Source organism: Neolamprologus brichardi, chromosome 15 (assembly GCF_056152115.1).
Source record: "Neolamprologus brichardi isolate AB-2024 chromosome 15, ASM5615211v1, whole genome shotgun sequence".
NCBI classification, from domain to species: domain Eukaryota; kingdom Metazoa; phylum Chordata; class Actinopteri; order Cichliformes; family Cichlidae; genus Neolamprologus; species Neolamprologus brichardi.
Genome location: NC_142118.1, coordinates 24,579,015 through 24,600,203, shown reverse-complemented (window position 1 = coordinate 24,600,203; position 21,189 = coordinate 24,579,015). Strand labels below are relative to the sequence as shown.

The 21,189-nt window shown below is 46.0% G+C and overlaps 1 protein-coding gene across 2 annotated transcripts in view; it reads right to left on the bottom strand.

Annotated features, from left to right (window-relative positions):
- arid1b (AT-rich interaction domain 1B) overlaps positions 1-21,189 on the bottom strand; it is a 34,677-nt gene that overhangs the window by 7,095 nt on the left and 6,393 nt on the right. Inside the window, exons 3-14 of one of the 2 annotated variants that reach the window (XM_006793431.3) lie at positions 14,074-14,223; positions 12,001-12,114; positions 5,563-5,809; positions 5,382-5,465; positions 5,038-5,193; positions 4,623-4,962; positions 4,115-4,321; positions 3,516-3,670; positions 3,328-3,434; positions 1,362-1,499; positions 449-658; positions 61-280 (exon numbers count right to left, since the gene is read on the bottom strand). In XM_006793431.3, coding sequence (XP_006793494.3) covers positions 61-280; positions 449-658; positions 1,362-1,499; positions 3,328-3,434; positions 3,516-3,670; positions 4,115-4,321; positions 4,623-4,962; positions 5,038-5,193; positions 5,382-5,465; positions 5,563-5,809; positions 12,001-12,114; positions 14,074-14,223 — 2,128 coding nt within the window. The remainder of the gene's footprint in view (positions 1-60; positions 281-448; positions 659-1,361; positions 1,500-3,327; positions 3,435-3,515; positions 3,671-4,114; positions 4,322-4,622; positions 4,963-5,037; positions 5,194-5,381; positions 5,466-5,562; positions 5,810-12,000; positions 12,115-14,073; positions 14,224-21,189) is intronic. The other variant, XM_006793432.3, reaches the window with a different exon arrangement.

The window sequence follows — 21,189 nt, the reverse complement described above, 5'->3', positions numbered from 1 at the left end:
AGCTGGAAACAGACACAAAGCTGAGTGTGAACCTCTCCGGTGTCAGAAGATCTGTCTTACCCGGGGAGGGCGGCTGGATCTTGGCCTGGAGTGACGGAGGTTTTTTGGTGTCTCCGGCGGGCCCTGCGGCCTCGGGCGGTGGCTCCTCGCCACGCTCCATCTTGCACTCATAGGCGAACAGGTACTGGATGTACTGCTTCTTCAGCGAGCTGGCTGAGCTGCTGGACGTCCCCACGTTTAGCAGGGATGACAGCTCCCGCCACTTCTTATTCTTATTCACCTGAGAGCCACAACGGGAACACGGATTCAGAGACAAGCAGATGGCAGGAACACACCACCAAATTTATCTACCGATCGATCTCCACGACCTAATGAATGAGGCATTAGCTGAACCCTGAAGGAGGAAGAAGAGGAAACAGAGACAGAGAGAGGATCAGTGCTGCCTCACCATGGCCAGTCCTCCAATGTTGCGGACAGCCAGGTACAGCCTGCAGAGGTCCAGTGGCTTCTTCCCGACAGCGGGCAGGTTTGGGACGGGCGTGCCCCTCTCGTCCATGAAAGACAGGTATCGGTCCACCCACAGCTTCCTCTCTGGCTCAGAGCCCATCTCGTACAGCCGGGTGATCTTCTCGTTGGTCATGGTGGCCACGCTGGGCTTCTGCAGAGACACAGACAGCACCTTCAGCTTTACATATCAGAGGCGGAGCCAACATGTCAGAGCTGCAAAGGAACCTCTAAATAAGACCGACACACCCACACCTGTCTACAGGTGACAGTTTCCAGCACATCAGTCACGAGCGGCACTTTAAAACCACTCAGACAGATCTGTCCACGTTACTAATAAACATCCAGCAGAAACTCTGAATCAGAGTCCAAGAGGTCAACGTGGCAGCAGTTGCTGGCGTGGAGGGAGAAGCACCTCAACCCTCAGCTTGTTGCTGCTACATCCTACGAAAATCTCTGATCTCCAGAAACAGGTCAAAAAACAGGAAGTCCAGATGAGGTGGACGCCTGCATGACTGTGACATCACCTGCAGCCTGTTCAGACGTGAACGTTAACCACAGAACGATCTTCTGTGACTTTTAATATAACTACCAACTGCCCCACCCCTCAGGCCTGTTTCTTTTGTTGCTCACATGCTACATTTCATGAAATTAAGCAAATGAACTCAATGAATGATAAAGAAATGGACACAAAATAACATCTGAACCACGTGGATTCATGTCACGCAGTTTGTGTCTGAAAAAAACCGTCTGCAAGTGACGGGATCCGGAGTCAGAGGTTTTTCATCCACGAGCAGCAGGAAGTGTCGATGTAATTAGTGCAAACTGTTGTTGTGTTTGTGCGTTATGCTGCTTACCGGGCTGCTCGGCGTTCTGAGCCAGGCGGGGCTGCTGATGCCATCGCTGTCCTCGCCGTGACAGGACGACAGGCTGGCCGAGCTGGGGGACATAGGGCAGGGGGTGGGGGGCTGGGACACACACTGTGAGCTGTAGTCCTGCGATACAACACAAACACACACACACATATCAGAAGGAGTTGTTTCTTCTTCAGGTTTTCATTCTCACAGCCGGCAGCAGTCTAGGTTGGAGCACCTGCAGTTAGCTGACAGCAGAAACAACATGTCTGCCAACAACTAGTTAACTGCAGAGAACCAGCCGCTGCTCTCTGGTTAATTACAGCGAACACTGAAGTGTGTGTGTGTGTCTTTGTTAGAGACGACAGAAAAGGAGTGAAGACACCCACTCGTGTGGTTGGTTCTCCTTGGTTTTTGGTGTGTGCTGCTCTGGATGTGAAGCCTTTGCTAAACTAACCACATAGCCTGGTATGGTGGCCCTCGAGGACAAATCAGGGAAACGCACAAAAAAAGCAGCACGTTTGTAAGCAGAGTTGTTCCGGCGTCTCTTGTCATCATCCTGTATGTTCTCATTTCAGTGAAACGTGACTTTTAGCAGCTCTCTCCACCTGTCAGTGCTCATCAAGCATAAAACCCGTCCTGTATAAAATGTCACTCAACACAGATTCAATAAATGCTCGCGCTGATGAAGCCGTCTCCTGTAGGTGTGACAGTTTACGCCGATCGGGTTTCCTCTCGTTATCGAGGAAACAAGAACAGACGACTCGCTTCACTTTCCTTGTTTTCTCACATCTATTTTGAAGTGTCTCTGACAGTTGACATAAAAACCATCACCTAACTTGTGGAGTGTCAAACCGCTTCCGCATGAAACACAAACTGGGAAAAATTAGCAGCGGCGGCGTCTAATGAGGAAGCCAAGCTGAGACTCTCCTGCAAACAAAGCAGCCTCCGCTCATCACCTGAACTGCCTCACGTAACCCCGACTGCCACAAACAGCTCGGCGGCAGATGTGATCAAGGCCGACACTTCGCTGTTAGATAACGAGGTGAAGAGAGTCAGAGAGAGCAGTGAGGAGGAGGAGAAACGCTGCAGCCGAGTGAAGAAAACAAGAAGAAACAGACAAGAGAAGAGAGAGCGCCGCTCTCCGCCTCGTGTTGGTTATTTTGGGTTTCTGTTACTCTTCCAAACCAGCTGATGAAGCAAAGATGGCTTCAGGTGTAATGAGTGGCATGCTGCTAGGAGTAAACTGATCAGTGCTGTCAGCCATGATGAAAAGAACTGCCCAAGAGGAAGGGTGAAACTTGGGGGAATCGCTCTCCTACCCCCAGCTTCATTCTCACAAACACAAATAGATCCCGTTTGCACGTTAGCGTCAGCTCAGCATCTGCTGCCACACAGCCTTCACCTTCACGGCAGTAAGCCTTAAAGGCCGTCCACACATACAGACCGACGGAGAGGCTCAGAGATGCAGTGAAATAACCATTCTCAAGGTAAACTCTTTAAAGGATACTGCTGACTGTCACGTGACAGGTTGGTAAGTATGTTAGAGTCCACAAGGAGCCAACCATCAGCACTGGGCGGGGCTTAAGGCACTGATGGTTCAGCAGTTCATTGGATCACTTCCTACAGGAACCGCCCACAGACCTGCCGTCCCCGACACGCTCAGACGGGCTTATCACTTTTTACAAATTCTCTGCGGATTATTTCCGTTTTCATCACATCAGTGTAAAAAACAGCAGTTAACTTGCTAGCATCGGACCTGCGACAGGTGCAATTTAATGACATCATCAAATAAACTTCCGACTTAAACTGTGGTAAAATCAGAAGAACTTCAGTTACGAAGAGGCTAAGCTGCTCTCACGTTAGACTGGGCGCTCGTGCATCTGTCTGAGCGTGCTCAGAGAAGAAAGCCCAGAACCATGACCAAGCAGCTGCTGTAATTGGTTAGTAAAAAGCCAAAGAGAGAAACCTTGGGTTTGGGCTCTCCTGCAGGACCAACACCCTCTTTGCTCAGCTCCACCCTTTGCTTGGCATCTGCGTGTGGACCCATCCCTTCAGCTGGCATCATCACGGGGCCTGAAAGACCAAGACATCAGAATTCATAACCTCCGCAACGTCCAACCAGTCTCTGACAGGTGCTCAGGTCTGCGTTCCTACCTGATGGTGGGGCACTGTAGGGGGGTCCCTGTGGCGTCATCCTCCCAGAGTTACTCCCTGGCTGTTGACTGTAAGGACCTCCAGGACCTGCGTGGCCTCCTGGACCTCCAGGGCCCATTGCACCCAGCGGTGTCATGCCCGGGTAGCTGCCCTGCCTGGAGAGGAAAAAGGATAAATGACCATTACAAATGCGTGGAACAGGCTGGAACTGTGTTGTTAAAGGAGCCAAAGAAGCAGAGCTGAGGGCTTAGCAGGTCAGAGCACTGACCCAAGCAGGTTTCCATCCAGCACAAATATTAATCCAGTGTCCAGTTTAAAACTGCTGTTTTTATATTAGAAATTTGCTTGGTGGGATAAATAGCAGGTGGCGCTGGTACCATTTAAGCATTGTAGAAGAAGAACACGATGATGTTTTTAAGAGAGCTTGAATCAAAGTTGAAACACGTTGTGACTGTTAGCTTCAGCTGTGGGTATAAAACAGCAGCAGCAGCAGCAGCAGCAGCAGCCAGCAGAACCACAGAAGAAGTAGTTAGTAAAACGTGTCATTAACCCTCTGTGACCTATAGCAGACCCTCACAGCTGTCTGCTAACAAACCTACCCATAATGCTCAGAGGGGGCCTGCACAGCAGGATGCTGGGGCTGAGCACTGGCACTGAGCTGCTGGGAGTGGTGCTGATGAGGGTGGGTAAGAGGGTGGGTAAGAGGGTGGGTAAGAGGGTGGGAGGGGTGGAGGGTGGGAGAGAGGGCAGGTCGACCGGTGTGCCAGGATGGGCTGTGGTAGATGGGTGAACGAGCGAAGGGAGGTCTGGAAAAATGGAAGGAGGATGGAGGGAGAGAAGGAACAAACGTTCATCAGTCTGAGCCCAAAAATCAAAAACAAGCTTCATCACAATTCAGTCGGCTCCACAGGAGCGCCGGCTTCGTCCTCTGGGAGTTTTCCACGGACACACTGGGAGGTTTGAGCAGATTTAAACTGACTCTAATTTTTAACCCCTCAATAAGAAAAGTTAGGATGAATTAAGAACCAACAGCATCATTTCACAGATTTATATTTAAAAGCTGCTGATGATTGTGAGGACCAGGCCACCTCACTTTAGTCGACTCACCTGCTCTGATTGGCTGCTGTAGACGGTGCTGATGATGAGTTGGCACCGGGTCCGGTGGTGGGGACAACCTCAGGTGGCTTACAGCTGGTGTTGGGTCCCGGGGGCCCCATGCCCTGCCCGGTGGCCTGAGGCATGCTAGGTGAGGTGGGGGCCAATGTGCCTCCTCCTGCAGGGTAAGGCCGCCCACCCACACTGGGCCCGGGGCCAGGACCACGGCCCGCTGGGGTGGACGGGCCCTGGCCGTGCATGGGACTGTTGGCATTCAAGGCCAGGCTGTTGGCCAGACTGGAGCCCGCGCCCAGGCCTGGCCCGCCATAATGCGGGGGCCGCGGGTAGTTACCTGAGTAGGACCAGACAAGTTATCAGAGATGCAGTGAGAGGTTAGAAAATAAAGTGTTTTTGTGATTTAACCTACCTGGAGGTACGTACTGCCCATAGGAGTGGCCGGCCTGCTGGTAGGAGCTGTGGTGCATTGGCCCCCCCGGCCCTGGGTGAGGGGTCATGGACGAAGAGGACTGCTGGGGCCCAAACTGAGACCCAGAGGTGCTGCGCTGCATGGTGGGTGGGAAACCTGGAGATGAAGATAAAGGTGGTGGGGGAAATGACAAGGTTAGCCTAGCAGTAGCTTAGCTAACATGACAGACTGTAAAAACTCAGAAACCATGAACCTTAAACCTTGTTTAACCTCAGACGCTCACATACAAAGATTTAAAATGATTGGCTAGTCTACAATAACTCAGTTATACTGGTGACTTGTACCTCTGTCCTGAGTCATGGCAGACTGGGAGGAATGGGGACCAACATCTGGACCAGGACCTGAGACCTGAGGGGGCATCTGAGAGCCTGAAACAAACAGTTGGGAGAACACAGAGTTGTGACTCCACAGGAACATCAAACGCATCACAGGACCTTGTGATAACACTCATAACTGTGCTCCCACCTGGTCCGCTGGTGGTGGGGGAAAGAGGTCCGGATCGCGATTGGCTGCCAGTGGCAGCGGGGGATGGGGAGGGGGAGGGAGAGGGTCCGGTGCGAGGTGGCGGAGGGAGGCGAGGGGAGACGTGCGGGGAGAATGGAGAACGGGCTGGAGTCCCCTGGTCGCCCTGAGCACTGCCGGAGCCCGATCCCCCCAAATTCACCACCGCCTCTGTGCCAGTGGGCAAATCATCGATGGAGCCGGAGAGGTCCTGAAAGACAGCACAGAGCAGCAGATGATAAAACACCTGTTGGACGTTTTTCACACTTGTTCACCTGTTTGCATCAACGCGAGTGACTTCTAAGGACAGAAAACGGCCGAGTGCTTTAAACTGAAGACACAACCTCAGCTGACTTCTGTGATTTATGATCATAGTTTAGTCTTTTCCGACAAAACCTGCCACACAGTAAACTGACAGAAACTCATATGTTCCTGCACTGAGTGAACCAACCACGACTAGCAGCTGTTCTGATGCACGTTGGACTTTAGCTTTCTGTTTTATTTCTTACTCGTGTTCTGGTGAATCGTTACAGCCGTGGCTGCTCGTTGGCGCCGGCTCGTAAACGCCTCCTTCAGCAGACGCCATAATAAGGCAAGGAGGTGGAAACGTCTCAGCTGTAGCACATTAACCTCAAAGCAGCACAGCTGAGTGGAAACTGCACTGAGTCAGCAGCTTCTGAAGGAGCGAACGTCACGGCAAACCTTGAACAGAGAGGTCACCATGGACCTTGGTGCAGAGAAAATGGATTTCTAGCTGCGCTTCATCTGTTTTTGATTAACAAGAGCTGACTGTAAGTCATGTACAGAGGTGGAAAAAACCTGAATATTCACTCGTTAGTGTACAAAATTGCAAAAACTACAAGGAGGAACTACTCGCCAGTTCTTTTTTGGCTGACTAAAAAGAGGAAAAATCAAAAAGGCTGAACATGAACCTACAGCCAACACAGCCCTGAGGAAAGATTCAAATGGCTGCATCTGTGAGTCTGATTGGTTCAGAGCGATGTAACAGCTGTCATCTGTAAAAACGAAGGTTCATGTGCACACCAACGAAGGAACGTTACACCCCAGTTGAAACCTGCCGAGTCTCCTCATTTCAGTCCACCGAAAGAGTCACTTGGGGCTCAGCGGACAGGCGCAGAGTGGTGAGCGTGGTTAAACTTAAATGTTGGAGGTTGAGATGTCACACTCAAATTTACGGGTTGGGACCACTGGGATACTGCCGTCAGGCCACAGTTTAGTCTTTTTATACAGATTTCAGTGCTGAGGTGAAGCGCATCCAGTAACCATTTCTCTTTAAGGTATTCGCCGGCAGGCCAGAAGGAAACAGAGAGCTTTAAGATTCACACAAATAACACAACAGTGAGATTCATTTGGAGTAGTGGATGTGTGTGTGTTTGGGTCATTAACACTGGACACCCTCACCTGAGAAAGCACCTTTGGATGTGTCCCAAAGCCAGCTGGGCTCTCTGGATAGTTGTAGCACAGCTATTTTAAGGTTTTTCTTCTTATAAGGATTTATTATCAGTCCCAGTCTCTTATTACAAACCTTTGCTGCCATCAGCACGAATCATGCCAGCTAAAAGCAGGTAAACTGTGTTGTCTTAAATGCAATCTGGCCTCACAGCTCTGCTGTTTTCAGACTTTCATTAAGTTTTTCTTAAAACGTGAAGGCTACACCAACTGCTCCACATCTCCACAGTTTCAAATTCAGCCCGGCTGTTTTTGTTTGTTCTTGGAGGAAAAATGTGAGTTCTTTGTGGAAAATGTAATTTATCAGAAGAGGCTGAGTCCGTAGAGTAAACAGAGGACTGGACTTTAAAGCAGAAACACATCAGTAACAGAAATAAAAGCAGAGCACCGAGCGGCTGAGAGAAAGAACAGGGAGGAGCAGGCGGAGGTGAAGGAGCCGCCGCGGAGTGACGTGCTGCAGGTCGGTGATTTATGGCCGTAATTACCCTGTTTCATTAAAGCCTCGCAGGCTCTGATTGGATGAAGAGAATTTTCCGACCTCATTGCTCATTCAGAGTTTTCCTGCAGAGAGAACAACACGCTTCTCTTTGTTTCTCCAACAGGAGCGAGCCCTCTTCCTCCTCCTCCTCTAACAGACAGCACCTCCCTGAAACAGGTTCTCCATTAAACAGCAATGAACACCGCCGGCGTCATGTGATCACACACCAGAACAGAAAGAGTCAAACATGGAAACGTGCAGAGGTGCGCTCCAATCATCTGATTGATCTACGGTGATCAATTTTAGAGCAGCTCAGGTTTAATTTTTAAATCTAAGTACTTATTGATGATTACAAGTTGTGTTTTTATTGTTGATAATAAATTGGATTAATCACCCAGTCCTGCTCAAAAGTTTAAACATTTTAAAACAGAAAGGGACCAGTTAATGAGTCTGAACGGCAAAAAAGATTAAAAACTGTGAAGCTATCTGGCAGAAACAAATCTGCAGACGTGGACCCGCCTCTTTTTCTCTGTCAGTGTTTCTGTCACGTATGTCTTTCCGAGAATTAGGGCGGCGTGTCCTTGTTCGCTGCTAGGTCAAACCCATTTACAGGCGTCAAGCGTTCTTTTCTTCATTTCAGACTGCGCAGACACAGAAAAATGAGCAACCGTCAGCAAAAAACGAACACATTTTGGATTTCTGTCAATGAAACATTGGGACTGAACATCGCCGACTCTGAACTGAAGTCAACTTATTAAAGAGTCTGCGAGGCCTTCGGGTGCAGCTGATTTCTGCTGATTTTCTCCTCCTGCAACAGAGCCCTCATCTTTCCACCAGTAGTCGCCATGGCAACTGCATCAGCAGCACGACTTCAAAAGGAGGCTCCAGAAGATAAAGAGGAAAACAGCGAGAGAGGGGTGATGAGGCACAGCAACAGAGACAGAGAGGAAAAAGAGAGAAAAAGAAGGGAAGGAGGACAAGCGAGCGTGAAGGAAAGAGGCGAAGGCAGTGATGGAGATGGGTGGAGAGGTTGAAGCAGAGCTGCAGCTGAAGGTGGGGAAATTAACAGACTGAAATCATAGAGTGGGATGAAGATGTGACGTGAACTGAAAGTCACACATTGGTGTTCCTCAAGGCTCCATTCTGTCCTCACTGATGTTTCATAATGAGTTTAATTAAAGATGATGAGCCGTGCCATTGTTCTAGATTCTCTCATGGTGACGTCTGTGTGAGAGAAACTTTTTATTATTATAATATGATTAGATGGATTTATAATCTGGGTTTTAAGTTCCCATGACCACTGAGATCTCTCTGTTTATACTGCAGACAAAGGTGCTGATGATGGTTAAATCGAAAACCTTTAATACACCTGGGCACTGTGAGAAGGTGACAACCCTAAACCCTCACAAACAGGTGAAATTGTTTCTTTCATTTGGGTAAAGTTTGTCCAATGGCGAGATCACACATCTCTGTACAAACAGGAGAAACACGCAGAGCGAACAACTACAGGGACCAAAAAGTTTAGAAATATAAATGAAAATTAGCCCTGGCTGTTAGGGCTGGGCCATATCATACCATTCACGGTAATACCGGTATAATTTTGGGCAACGATAGAAAAATGAAATATCGCAATAGAATATGGGTAAAACGCGCATGTGCAGTGCCTTTGTTTTCATATGCACACGTCGGAAAAAGCATGGCGGCGAAAGCAGATCGTTGAATGAAACGGATGAACCAGAATTGGTTTGTAAAAATGCTGCAACTTCAGTGGTGTGGAACTGGTTTAGCTTTCGTCCGTCAGACACACAACAAAACACTATTTTTGGTAGCGCATGCTACCGGGCTGTCATTATTACCGTGTTTTTTGGAAAATACGGCACCCTTAAAATCAATCCTTTGATTTTTCTGAAAATCGACAGAGCCCCTTATAATCCAATGGGCCTTGTGTATGAATTATGGTTGTGTTTACTGACCTCGAAACGATTTTATGTGGTACACGGCGCTCGAAAATCTGTCAAATGTTTTAGTACGACTTTGCTAAGCTACGAACCCGCACCGCTTGATGGATTGTCGGAGCATTACAGCTATTGTAGGCAGGAGCCTCGCGGATACGTACTGTGCTTCAACATAATATTACGGTATTGTGTGTGTATAACCTCTTTTTAAGTTTTGTGGATATTATACATGGTTATGCTGAGGATATGTCGGCCAATTTCCACTGGAAATGCTTTTTGGTTAAACTGTTAGCAAGGAATTTGCATTTGCACTGTTACATTTTTATATAACTTTAGTGCACATAAAACAGCTGCTTGTTTAAGTGAAAATACATAAGTTTTTTTTTTTTTGCACTAATAAAGTTGTGGAGTTGTAAAGTATTTTGTCTAGTGTCAATTATATCGTCAGTTATATCGTTATTGCAAATTTTCAAATGTATATCGTGATAAATATTTTTGGTCATATCGCCCTGCTCTACTGGCTGCCACGTCATCCTCTTCAAACACTCAGATATGTGTTTCTGCTTCATACACTTTTATTCTTTTATGGTCTCTGCTGTTTTTTTAATCATCATCTTTCTGATTTTCTATGGTGTGTATTCTTGATTACAATTTTCTTGCTTCTGCGTCCACTGGTTTTGCAGCTAACCTCTGTAGTAACTCAGGATTCAGCCTGAAGTGAAATGTGGTGAATAAAATCAGTCTGAACTGACTCGTGCTCATCCAGCAGCAGACGTGCTGGCTTGCTAATGGGCTGAGTCTTTTGGGGGTTAAACCTATTTTAAATGTAAATGGCGATTCCCTGCGAGAGCCGTCGCAGGTCGCCATCATTATTTCAGTCGTGTGTCTCTAAGTGGTGCAGCGACACAGGCCGAGGCGGCAGGGGGCCTCAGGCGCTCAGAGCGTGAAACCTGCGAGCTTCAACTCAGAGAAAAGAGGACGGTGTCATTATCGACAACAAGGCCGGCCTGCGGACAGTGGGGGGGCATGAAACGCGTTCAATATGTCACGCAGGCTGAATCACGAGCTATGAGCCTGACAACAAACAGCTCTTATTCTGCTAAAACCGAGCCTGCGGAATCAGAACAGGACAGGAAGTCGGGACTGAAGAAAGCCGACCCACCAGGAGGAAAACTGTCTGACCTCGCCCTCCAAACCTCATGAACACAGATCAACAGAACACAGCCTTAGAACTGCATTCAAACTAAAAATTTATTATTATCATAAATATTTATTTTATTACAATAATAATATTTTATATATAAAAACCAAATCTGAAAAATCTGACACGCTGTATTTTACTCTACACACAACATTTTGGAATCGGGGTTGTTTAGTCTGATGCAGGTCTGTCACCATATCCGATCATCACTACTCGATTATTATAGCCAAAATCATTAACATTAGTTAATTATTAGTTAACTGAACACGGAGTCTGTCTGTGTGTTGTGAGGCACAGATGGTTCATCAGTTTTTTAAGAAGTGGTGCAGGCAGATTAAGAAACTGCCCGTCCATACAGGAACGTGCCTGTTTGATAGAAAGCTCCTCAGGTTGGGTTTGGTTTATTCTGCAGCAGGAGTTTGAGGAAGCTTTAACATAAAAACTAAACGGCTTTTTAGGCTGAATCCTGCTGTCCTTCAGATCCGCCATCAGTCAAAGACCAGGACAAGAACTCTGTGGTGTAGATGTGGTAATGACTGAGGATCAGTGTGTCAGCCCCACAGGATAAATTTCAGGTGTGTGGGCCATAAAAAAAATGGCTGTAATCCACATCAGGCCCACCTCATTACTCCTGGACCAAATCTTGCCCACTCAGTATTCAGCGGTGCTGTGAGTGAGTCATAAACAGCTCACATAGATCTGGATGAGTCTGATTTATGACCCAGGGTGACCACAACCATCACTCTACTCTTTGAACTCTGGCATAGTTTGACCAAACAGTGATGGGAACTATTCAGAGCATCCGTAATGATACTGGTATTAATTTTTACTGCTATTATTAAAGTATCATATTATGATATTAATGACATAGTGACATCATATTGTTATGTTGCCTATTGCAACAAGGAGTAGGAGATGCTAGCAACTAGTAATGAGTGACCCACCGAACACCGCTGGAGCGCTGGACTATTACAGTTACTGATCCACTCTTTGACCCAGAGACAGCTGCTCACTGGGACAGAAGGATGGAAAATGTCCTTGTTTCATTCGCAATAATAAATCCTCCTCCCTGTGAGCTGCACTCACCAAGATTCTGCTTTTTTCCAATATTATCTGAAATATTATCACAACCTTCTGTGGAATATTGTGATAATATTCTGAGGTTATATCATCCATTGCTAATGGAAACTCTGGCTTGTTGTTGGTTTGTGTGATGAACTATGTGCGTGTCTGTGTGTGTGTAGGGTTGGGGGTCTTTGTGCCTGACCAGCAGAGAGCAGCTGTGTGTTCGGACTCACTGGCAGACTCAATGGCCTCTCCTGTTGACTCAGACTCATCTCCTCGTGGTTTGGTTTCCCAGGAGTCATAGCGGCAGACTGGCCCCGGCCCCCGTAAGCCTCCTGCGGCACCTCCTGCAGGGTGACAGACAGACAAAGCATTTAAATCTTACAGGAACAAACGGCAACCCCCCCCCCCCCCCCCCCCCAAAAAAAAAAAAAAAAAAAAAAAAACAAAACAAACCAAAGGCGTTGAAAGTTAGCCGTGTTTCTGGCAGCTGAATTTTAGTTTTGTCTTCTTTGTATAGCTCAGGTCTTTCTGTGTGGAGCCTGCAGGTTTCCTCTGTGTGCTCTGTTGGGTTAATGGTGACTTTAGATATGGCCTCAGGCGTGAGGCAGATGAAGTACATGGAATACTGTTTTCTATCTAAATCCTGTCTGAACCCCCATCAGTAGCATTTTTGTGTTGATCGTGCGGTTGAAGCATCGCATTGGCCGGGACATTACGTCTTCCTCGGTGCATAAAAGTGGTTGTTCTTCACATTTGCTGATTTTGTTTAGTTGGATTTTTCATTATAGATGTGTTGCATAGGCCTAGTTAAGTGGTAAACATGGACACTGGCCACAGTAATATGTTGGTTTCCTAAAAGACCCAATCGCACCAATTTGTGTCAGTTTACAATTGCTCATTTGGTTTGATTGAGCTGTAGTCGTCTCTACATGAAGTCTGGATATAGGTTAGCACCCAGTTTTCTTCTGTTCTCATTTTTTAACTTATAATTAATAAATGGACTTGGTGAAAACCCGAGCTGAGCGGGTCTCCCTTCTCTGACGTGTCCTGAATGAGCCAGACGCAACAATCCATTCAGAAAAAATGAAAGACATCCCACAATGCACTTGTAGCAGACCTCAGAGAAGTCCTGGACATCTCTCGGCTGCAGGTGGAGCTGTGGTAGCTGCTGGGAGTCTCAAAGCGCGGCTCCTGCTGCCTGCTGCAGGTCAGAGTCTCAGCTGCCGTCTTGAGGAAGATGAAGATGATAAAACAGCAGCTGGAGGTTGGGGTTTCCCCATTGCCTGCAGCCAACTCCTTTTAAACACCATGAACGTCTCACATTGTTGAAGTGATCAGATAAAAAACAGACTCGAGGAGATGCTCTCTCTCACTCTCTCTCTGTTTCATGTCTTCACAAAAACTTGTGTAACACGATCCTCTGAAGACAAAGACAGCCATGTTTGTGAAGAAAGACCAAATGAAGTAACACTTTAGGACAGAAACAGGACAGAAAGGATTGTCATTATCAGCAAATACAAACTAAATACTAAAGTTAATCTGGTCTTTTCAGAGAACTGAAGCTCAGCTCGATTTCCTTCATGGGAAAATTTCACAATAGAATCTGATGAGGATTTACCTTGTCGCTGTTTAATCCCACCCAGCTATGGGCAGACCCCAGTGGACACGCCATTCTAGAAGTCTCTAGAATGGCGTGCTAAAGTCTCACTAACGTGCTATCCCGTGGCCTGGAGAGTGGTAGGAAATGGATGGATGGAATTTCTTTCTATTAAATTTATCTATTACTTCTAATGTCTGTGCTCTTTTTGTTTTTTTCCTGTTTAATTCCAGTTTGGATACTGTTTTTTGACTTCTGTAGAACACTTCATGTCTTTTTTAAGTGCTACAGAGACAAAGGTAAGTGGAGCTTGCTAGCTGAAGGCGTTTCAGGAGCCATTCTGAGATGTTTTGAACTTGTGAGGCTTGGAGAGTCTGGCAGCTTAAAGCTCTCTGGAGGCCTCGAGCCATTTCCCCTCAGAAACATCCACACAGAAGACAGCCACACATCCACAGCAGCATCACAACTTCTTTTATATTTGACAGCATTATCATACAACTTTTCGTTTTCTTATCTTCTGATTTCTGGTTATATGTTGAAGCCTCTTCTTTCTTATTTTTCACAATAAGAATCGTCAAGAGGTTCATTCCCTTCCCTTTACTCCTATAAAAGGCTCTTATTGTGAAAAGATGTGCAGGAATTTGAGTGAATTAACAGTGAAATCAGAAAGACAAAATAAAGTTTAGGTTTGTAATCCCAGTCCTACCTGCTGTGGCAGTGGGCGGGGCTGCATGTACGGTGGCTGACTGGGGGCGGCGGGTTGCTGCTGTGGCGGGCTGAAGTACGGCGGCTGGCCCGGCTGGCAGTAACCGCTCATGTTCTGCTGTTGCTGCTGCTGGCTGTACTGAGAGCCCATCTGAGAAGAGACCACAGACATCAGAGACACAAGGCCAATCGATATTACCTTGTTAACACCACAAACACGAGGTTAAAGCTTTGAAACGGCCGATAGATTTTCACAGACTAAACAGACAGAAAGACTCCAGGTCAGAAACATGACGAGTGCAAAGAAATAAAACAAACTCAAATTTACAATTTGTATTCTTTAGCAACAAATCACGCCTTTCCTTTGTACTGTTACAGTAAGCATCAGCACTGCTTTAAAGTTGAATGACTCTTTATTTTGTGAAAAATCATCACCTGCATTAAATCCATGCATCCATGCAGTATGCAGCATGGATGTCGACATTTTACTTCTATTTTATTGAACAAAAGGACCAGAGCGGATAGTAAAGTGGGAACTGCATCCAGGACAGAAACATCAGCATTATGCTACGCAGTGTATGCAGAACCCAGTCCAGCAGCCAGAGCCCAAACTCATCGGGTAACACGCCGATGAGCAGTCAGGCTGCGTTTCTACCTGGTCATGTTTCTAAAGTAGAATCACCGTGGTGACTGCTTCGATCACACAGTGATTTTACTAACTCGGGAAAAATAAAAATTCTGCAACCGGTTGGTGACTGATTGCTAAATATTGGAGAACTGTTGCTAGGTGACAGTAGCTCTCAACAGGTATGCAGCACTGCACTTGTGAGTACAGACTGCTGCAGTTACCTACAGTTTATATAGAAAAGGCCGATTTGTTGTGTTTCTAGTTTGTGTTTCAGTGTTTCGTCATGTTTAGTGAGTGTTTGCAGACAAGTCAGTGTCTTCTTACAGCAATCATCAGGACGTTTATAGCACAGCACCGTCTGTGTGAGCAGCTTAACCCGGCAACAGCCAGCAACCACCTGGGGAGGACAGATTTTTCCCTAGCAACCGAAGGTTACCAAGAGGTTGCTGAACAGTCTTAGTTACTTCATATAAAGTTAAAATATAAAATTGAAAACACATGATGCTGTGTTACTATAGATGCAGCTGCTCAGCTGTACAGAAGTTATGAAACGCATATACATATTAATTAATCATAATTATAATAATAATATTAAATATGTTTCTGCATAATCAGTACTGAGACTCAGACTTAAGCACAGAGTCTGAACACTTCCTTCAGCGGCTCTTCCTCACAGACGCTCTCAGTTTAACTCTTGTGCAACCTCCTCAAGACGCCCCCAGCCTTCACTGCTTTAGCTAAAGAGTCAATTAAAAGCCAAACAAAAGCATCTCTGTTCCTCTAATGATAATAATAATCTGTCCTGCTCTACAGTGAAGCCGCTCAGGAATCACACACCGCCCTTTTCCTGGAAAGTGACCTCTAAATTTAATTTCCTGAATATCTCAGACTTCCTCTGTGGAACAGATCTGTTCTCATACTGGAGGAAGCTTCCTCTGGTCATAGACTTCTGACCCCTGACCTCGTGTTTTGCAGCGTCACAGGAGAACCACATGATGACCGTCAGTATGAGCCACATTTCCGATCTTTAACACATTCCTCCTCTTAGACCCGATCTGTCTGATTCCAGATACGCAGTGAAGAAGAGGAGGAGGCAGATGAAAAGACATCAATTCACTGATTCAAACTGATCATCTTAATTAGGGCTGGGCTATATCATACCGTTCACGGTAATACCGGTGTAATGTTGGGCAACGATAGGAAAATGAAATATCGCGATAGAATATGGGTAAAACGCGCATGCGCAGTGCCTTTGTTTACATATGCACATGGCGGCGACGCAGAATGAGAAGAGCAAAAGTGGATCGTTAAATGAAAGGGATGAACCAGAATTGGTTTGTAAAAATGCTGCAACTTCAGTGGTGTGGAACTGGTTTGGCTTTCATCCGTCAGATACACAACAAAGCACTATTTTTGGTAGCGCATGCTAGCGGGCCGTCGTTATTACCATGTTTTTTGGAAAATATGGCACACTTAAAATCAATCCTTTGATTTTTCTGAAAATCAGTGCCCCTTATAATCCCGTGTCCCTTGTGTATGAATTCTGGTTATGTTTACTGAACAATTTTATGTCATACATGGTGCTTGAAAGTCTGTCAAATGTTTCAGTACGACTTTGCTAAGCTACAAAGCCGCACAGGGTGCGGCTTTGGGTGACTGTAGCTCAGGGTGGCTGTAGCTCAGGTGGTAGAGCAGGTCATCTACTGATCGGAAGGTTGGTGGTTCGATCCCTGGCTTCCCCAGTCTGCATGCCAAATATCCTTGGGCAAGATACTAACCCCAAATTGCTCTCCGATGCATCCATCGGAGTATGAATGTGCGTGTGAATGTTACTTAGAAAGCACTTAGAGAAATGTGCTTGTGCGAATGGGTGTGAATGGGTGAATGTACAAGTTGTGTAAAGCGCTTTGAGTGCTCAGAAAGAGTAGAAAAGCGCTATATAAGAACCAGTCCATTTACCATTTACCACAGCTTGATGGATTGTCGGAGCATTAAGGCTATCGTAGGCAGGAGCCTCGCGGAGTGATACGTACTGTGCTTCAACATAATATTACCGTATTGTGTGTGTATAACCTCTTTTTAAGTTTTGTGGATATTATACGTGGTTATGCTGAGGATATGTCGGCCAATTTCCACTGGAAATGCCTTTTGGTTAAACTGTCAGCAAGGAATTTGTATTTGCACTGTTAAAATTTTATATAACTTTAATGCACATAAAAAAAAACAGCAGCTTGTTTAAGTGAAAATACATTGATGGGTTTTTTTGCACTAATAAAGTTGAGGAGTTGTAAAGTGTTTTGTCTAGTGTTAATTATATCGTCAGTTATATCGTTATTGCAGATTTTCAAATGTATATCGTGATAAATATTTTTGGTCATATCGCCCTGCTCTAATCTTAATGCCAAACCAACCATGGTACTCCTCCTCATTAACATTCATACCACCTTAAAAACCTGCTTTAAAATCAGATGTGTTGAAACTCATCCACACAGCTTCTCTCTCAGATAGTTATCTGGCTCAACGCAGATGCTGCAAAATGCAATACAATGCAACCTTGGTGCAACCCGAGAGAGCTGCAGCTGCGGGATTAACCGCTCTGCTTGAGAGCACTAAAGTGGGACAGAAAGCCGGCAATGTCTGCATAAATATCAGGAAGACTCAGACAGACTTCAGGCTGCACGTGGACTCTGAAAGCCTGGACGGGCCTTTAAGCGCCCTCACCTCCAGCGCATTGTTTGATCGAGAGCATTTCCTCACCAGCATATCCGTCAATGCTGCAGCTTCACTGAAACAGAGATTACAGTCGGAGTTCATGCTCTAACAGTAACTCGGTAACCTCCTGAAACCAGGTTTATTTTGCGGCGCTCAGACAGGAGAGCCAAGGGTCGAATTTCGTGTGGAATCAGAGAGTTAATAAAGAATAGTCCCAGGGCCACTTGGGCCTTGCGCTCCCATGAAACTCATTACTCTCTCTCTGCATAATCAGACACAACAGCGGCGACACAAACTCTCTCAGGCTTAAACCATCTGCAACAATAATGACACACCATCCAGCCCGAGAGTCGGAGGGAGAAACACCTGCAGGTGCCTTCCTCACAGCTCTGAAACCAATCAGGTTCTTAGAGCTTCTAACAGAAAGGTGAGACGAAGCTTGAACAGAAAATTCACTGACTGAAGCTGAACATATATCTTATAAGGAAGAGAAACCCAACTCGAGAACACACAGTAGGGGTGGGCGATATAAATGATATACGATAGAAACGATATAAATTTGGCCAACGATAGAGATTTTGACTATATCGCGATAGCGCATGTTGATGATGTCATCAAGCTGCGCCTGTTTTGGTCGAAAGCATCGCAGCGGCTGAAACCATTATCTGCAAATTATGCCGGGCGACAGTCATAGCAAAGAGATGAAGCACTTTTGAAATATGGGGAAAGCCAAAAACTGCGCTTCCTCCACTTCCGTAACATTGATTCATTAATGTTGAATTCTCTCGCATCTGTTCTATTCCCATGTTGTTGCAGTATATTAACTAACCTCGTATTGTGGATGAATAATCTCAGTTGTTCTCCCGACTGAAGTTTGGCCCGTGTATAGCATCCTGCTATGCGATTGCATTTGTCCCTGACCACCAGAATCCCTCACGTTAACTTTTATCGAGTGAAAAAAAAGTTGGCGTTCATCCTCCAGCTTCATTGTACTATTGTTATGCTAACATAGCTGTGTCGCTAGCAATCACGTAGCACAACATTATATACCAGGTAGTACAACTTCAGTAACCCTGCAAACGCCACTGCTGTTTAGTTTTCTGTCTTCATTTATGTTGAAAGTGGTAGCAGAGCTGTACGTTTTAATTAGTTTCAAAAATCTCTCAGTCAGAACTTGTTTAGGTGTAAACTAGCGAGCTAACTTCCTGTTAACTTCTAACTCCGTTAAATTTAATAAATTCTGTTTGCATGGATGCATGGATGTTAAACTTAATTGTTACACCCGATAAAGCAGCAACGCTGATGATTTAATTAAAGATGAAAGAATTTAGACTGTTTTTAACTAGTGTTCGTTTGACTTTGGGACCTGAAACAGACGGAGTTTTGGACCCAGATTACTCCGCGAAGCTCCTCACCACAGCAGCCGTAATGCTCTGACAATCCATCAAGCAGTGCGGCTTACCAAAGTTGTACTAAAACATTTTTTAACAGATTTCTGCACGCCAAAATCGGTTGGAGGTCAGTAAGCACAACCAGAATTCATACATTAAGGCACACTCTCGATTTTTGAGAAAATTAAATGATTTTAAGTGTGCCTTATAGTGTGGAAAATACGTTATACAGAAGAAAAGAACATATTGTGATATATATCGTTATCGCACAAATTATACCATGATATGAATTTTAGGCCATATCGCCTAACACACAGGTTCAGATCGGAGCTCAACGGCCTGACAACAGCGCAGAGGCAGAACCACAAGATGTTTCCACTTTCTCCGTCTGCTGGAAGACTCAAACCAGCACAAACAGGTGCAGACTTCCAACAGCTGAACCACGGAGGACAATTTCAGACTCTTACTGTCCTCAGAATTAGATTCAGGCCCAACAGTGATGAAACCTGAAGAAAAGTGCTGTGGCTCACAGCAGCAGGTTCAGCCAGGCTACACTCCTCCTTGTCCTGCTCATAGCCACAGTTTCAAATTTTCAACTTTAATGTCAGAAAAAATAACGTTCACACATGACTACACAGCAGCTCCAATCTTCATCGAAGACTGAAACTGTACTTCCCGTTGTAACTTTTCAAATTAAAAGTTCCTCGTCTTCTGGGTGAAGACTGAATCACTGTCAGTCTAACAAAGCTACTTTCTAAAAACTCTTCTGTTGTCTGGGACTTTTTATCTCCTTATCAAATACCAGAAAACTACAGAGCTCACATGGACTCACTGCCTGTGTTAGGCTCTGACATGTACAGATAAACACTTGCTGAGTGTTTTAGTTCTTTATTCTTCTCTGAAAGCTTTAAAATCCACAGTATGTGTGGATGAATTCAGCGATGGCTGATTATTATTAACCCATCATCACTGGGACAGACAGATTTATTCTACCTCCTGATTCATTCGCTGAGAAGAAGCTTCGCCGTCTGTTGCTCTCTGTGGCATTCGGCGGTGTTTACCCACCAAAGGATCCAGTCTGCTCTGAGCTGCAGCGTCAGACCCAAACTGGAGTCTAAAAATAGCCTGAGCCCAGGGTGTACCAGAAATAGCCTGACCCGGACCGGCCCGGCAGAAGCCGTGCGGTCTGACTGCATCAACAGAGGCCTTGTCCACAGTGACAAAACGGTGACGCTGCAGATGAATCAGCACCAAGGGAACGAAGGCCTTAGTTTCCATAAACCAGCTCAGAGGCTGCTGAAGACCAGCAGAACAGGAGCAGGGACGGCAAACTCACAGGAGATGTTTTCATTAGTCATCCTGGGAGGACATTAACGAGCCAACAGTCTGCATGCCAATGAGTATCTGGTTAATGCTTCACACGTGTATCCTAATGTGGAGAGTTACAGGAAGCTCTCGGGTCCTCTGGCCTGTAGTAAAGCAATCTGATCTCTACAGAAATCAGACTTTTTCATATCAGCCTGATGCTGCTCTGCAAACATGTCTCACTGCTCTGCAGCCACAATGAAAGCACTGATTTGGGCACTGATCAGGTCTCTTTTATCACCTACAGTAACCAACCCCAGACAAACAACACCACACTGGGCTGCCTTGCACTCAGATTTAACAGTTTTCCAACATCACATAAAGTCATGAGAGTTATAGTGACTGAAAGAGTGAGGTCACAAACACGAGCTCCTCCACAGAGGCAGGCTCAGGGGAGAGCTCCTGCTCCTCCATGTCGAGATGCTGCAGAGACAGACGTCTGCATTACCCGCTTAACTTCAGGCAGGTGGGAGATCAGGAAGGAGGGTGGAGTCAGATAACCTGGCAAGTTTCACCCCAACATGAAGGTTTTTAATTGGGAACTTTTGTCTATACAAATTCTCCCACAGTGTGCAGCTCAGGATCCTTTCAGCGCCGTAGGTCAACCAAGCATCCTGGGTGGATTTAAGGGACCAGTTAAACTCTGCATAAACTCATCAAATCATTTAAATTTTAAATCCCATCTTAAATGTATTTTTATCACCTGTCCAGTAATTTCAAGGAAATTGTAGATTTCTATTTTTCATCTGTTTTTCATTATCTGAAGATGGTCTTAATGCTGTTATACAACTTGTGGGGCGATCGTGGCTCAAGAGTTGGGAGTTCGCCTTGTAATCGGAAGGTTGCCGGTTCGAGCCCCGGCTTGGACAGTCTCGGTTGTTGTGTCCTTGGGCAAGACACTTCACCTGTTGCCTACTGGTGGTGGTCAGAGGGCCCGGTGGCGCCAGTGTCCGGCAGCCTCGCCTCTGTCAGTGCGCCCCAGGGTGGCTGTGGCTACAATGTAGCTTGCCATCACCAGTGT